Source organism: Borostomias antarcticus (genome assembly GCF_949987555.1).
Source record: "Borostomias antarcticus genome assembly, chromosome: 17".
Lineage (NCBI taxonomy): Eukaryota > Metazoa > Chordata > Actinopteri > Stomiiformes > Stomiidae > Borostomias > Borostomias antarcticus.
The window spans coordinates 23907452-23908909 of record NC_140250.1 but is presented as its reverse complement, the minus strand read 5'-3'; the positions used below and the strand labels follow the sequence as shown (position 1 = coordinate 23908909).

The window sequence follows — 1458 nt, the reverse complement described above, 5'->3', positions numbered from 1 at the left end:
GGTCCGGGAACGGTAGTTATTCACGGGTCCCGGGTGTGTGACGGCGTGTGCTGGGTACGTTTTAGGCTGGTACTCCTGTCACACAGCCTCTCACGACCTTTGCCCTGTACATGAGAAGGTCTGGGAGGGTTAGAACGATGCAACACTAGGGGGTCTCATGTGTTTACATTACAACATGTCCGTCTGAGATCTGCAGGATAACCCGAGACCCTCCCCACGGCAGATCTGCAGATAGGACGGGGCCCGTGACTGCTGTGGTGTGTGGTGTGTGGTACTGTCCGTCTGGACGAGGGTCTCTCCACAGGTCATGGGTCGGGGTCGGGGTCAGGGGGTCAGACATAGGGAGGTGCGGGTGTGAGGCGTGCTGACTGTCCCTCCTCTCCTTGCTTCTCAGGATCTGGGGATATCGAAAGTGGGTCATATGAAGAGAATTCTCCAGGGAACTAAGGACCTCGCCAAGACCGCCTTTTGCGACCTCTAACCCGGAAGCGGATGGAACCGGAGAGGGCGACGCCCATCGCCCCGCCGCTACACAATGAGTTTGGGAGCTCCGAAAAGGCAGAGTAGGGACACTTTAATATACAAGGATGGAGGGATTGTATCCGTATGTTGGGAGAGTCTTAAAGAGAAGAGAGTGGGAGATTTCAGCGTGTCAGTGTATGTATGGTGCCAAAATGACAGTTTGTCAGATAAGTGCATAGGTAGTCATGGATCTTCACTAAAAGCCATTTCTAACATATTTCCATTCACGGCACAATCAGGTATGCAACTGAATCACCGTTTAGAGTCGATTTGCCGTCCGACCTCGTAGAGATGGCAGAGTCTGAGTAGCTAAACCAGGACTTCCATGTGCGTTCCCGCGTGGGGTTAGCGCCCAGCAGAGCACAGCAGCGCTAAGCTCAGCGCCGCGTAGCTTCGTGAATGCTTCCTGGCACGGTGCCTGGCAGGAGACTGCTGAGGCAATACTGGGATTTCGACAGCACTGTTCACTTGAGGGGAGAGGGGCAGAAGAGAGCTGTGTCACGCCCGCCAAGACGGACAGTGTCAAAGGGAGGGGGGGAGGGAGGGGGGGAGGGTATCACCCGAAACAGTGAGATGCTAATGCATGCTACGCTCGCTCCTCAACTTGGATATGTTTTATTTGCATGATTGGTGTCTTGATTTTTGTGTACAAAAATAACACTTGAACAAGTTTTATATGACTTAGTATTATTATGCCATTTGTTACTACTGACAGCATTATTTTGGTCTGAATCAAATCTTTTTTCTATCTTTTATTTATTGGTTTGCATGATACTTCTGTGTCAAAGACATGTGCCATATTTTCAGTCATTGTAAAATGTGCTTTACTGGTAGGAAATCATAAGAACTTTTAAAACTGTTTTAGATGAGGTTTGAGTATTAGGAGGTTTGAGTATTAGGAGTTTTTTCTTTTATTTTTATCTCTTTATATCTGAC

At 49.0% G+C, this 1458-nt stretch overlaps 1 protein-coding gene across 1 annotated transcript in view; it reads left to right on the top strand.

The window, feature by feature from the left end:
- dgkh (diacylglycerol kinase, eta) overlaps window positions 1–481 on the top strand; it is a gene marked incomplete at both ends in the record, with an annotated part of 54941 nt that extends 54460 nt beyond the window's left edge. The window contains one exon of the mRNA XM_084451846.1: window positions 395–481. Within this exon, the coding sequence (XP_084307972.1) occupies window positions 395–481 (87 nt within the window). The remainder of the gene's footprint in view (window positions 1–394) is intronic.
- Window positions 482–1458: the final 977 nt, after the last annotated feature.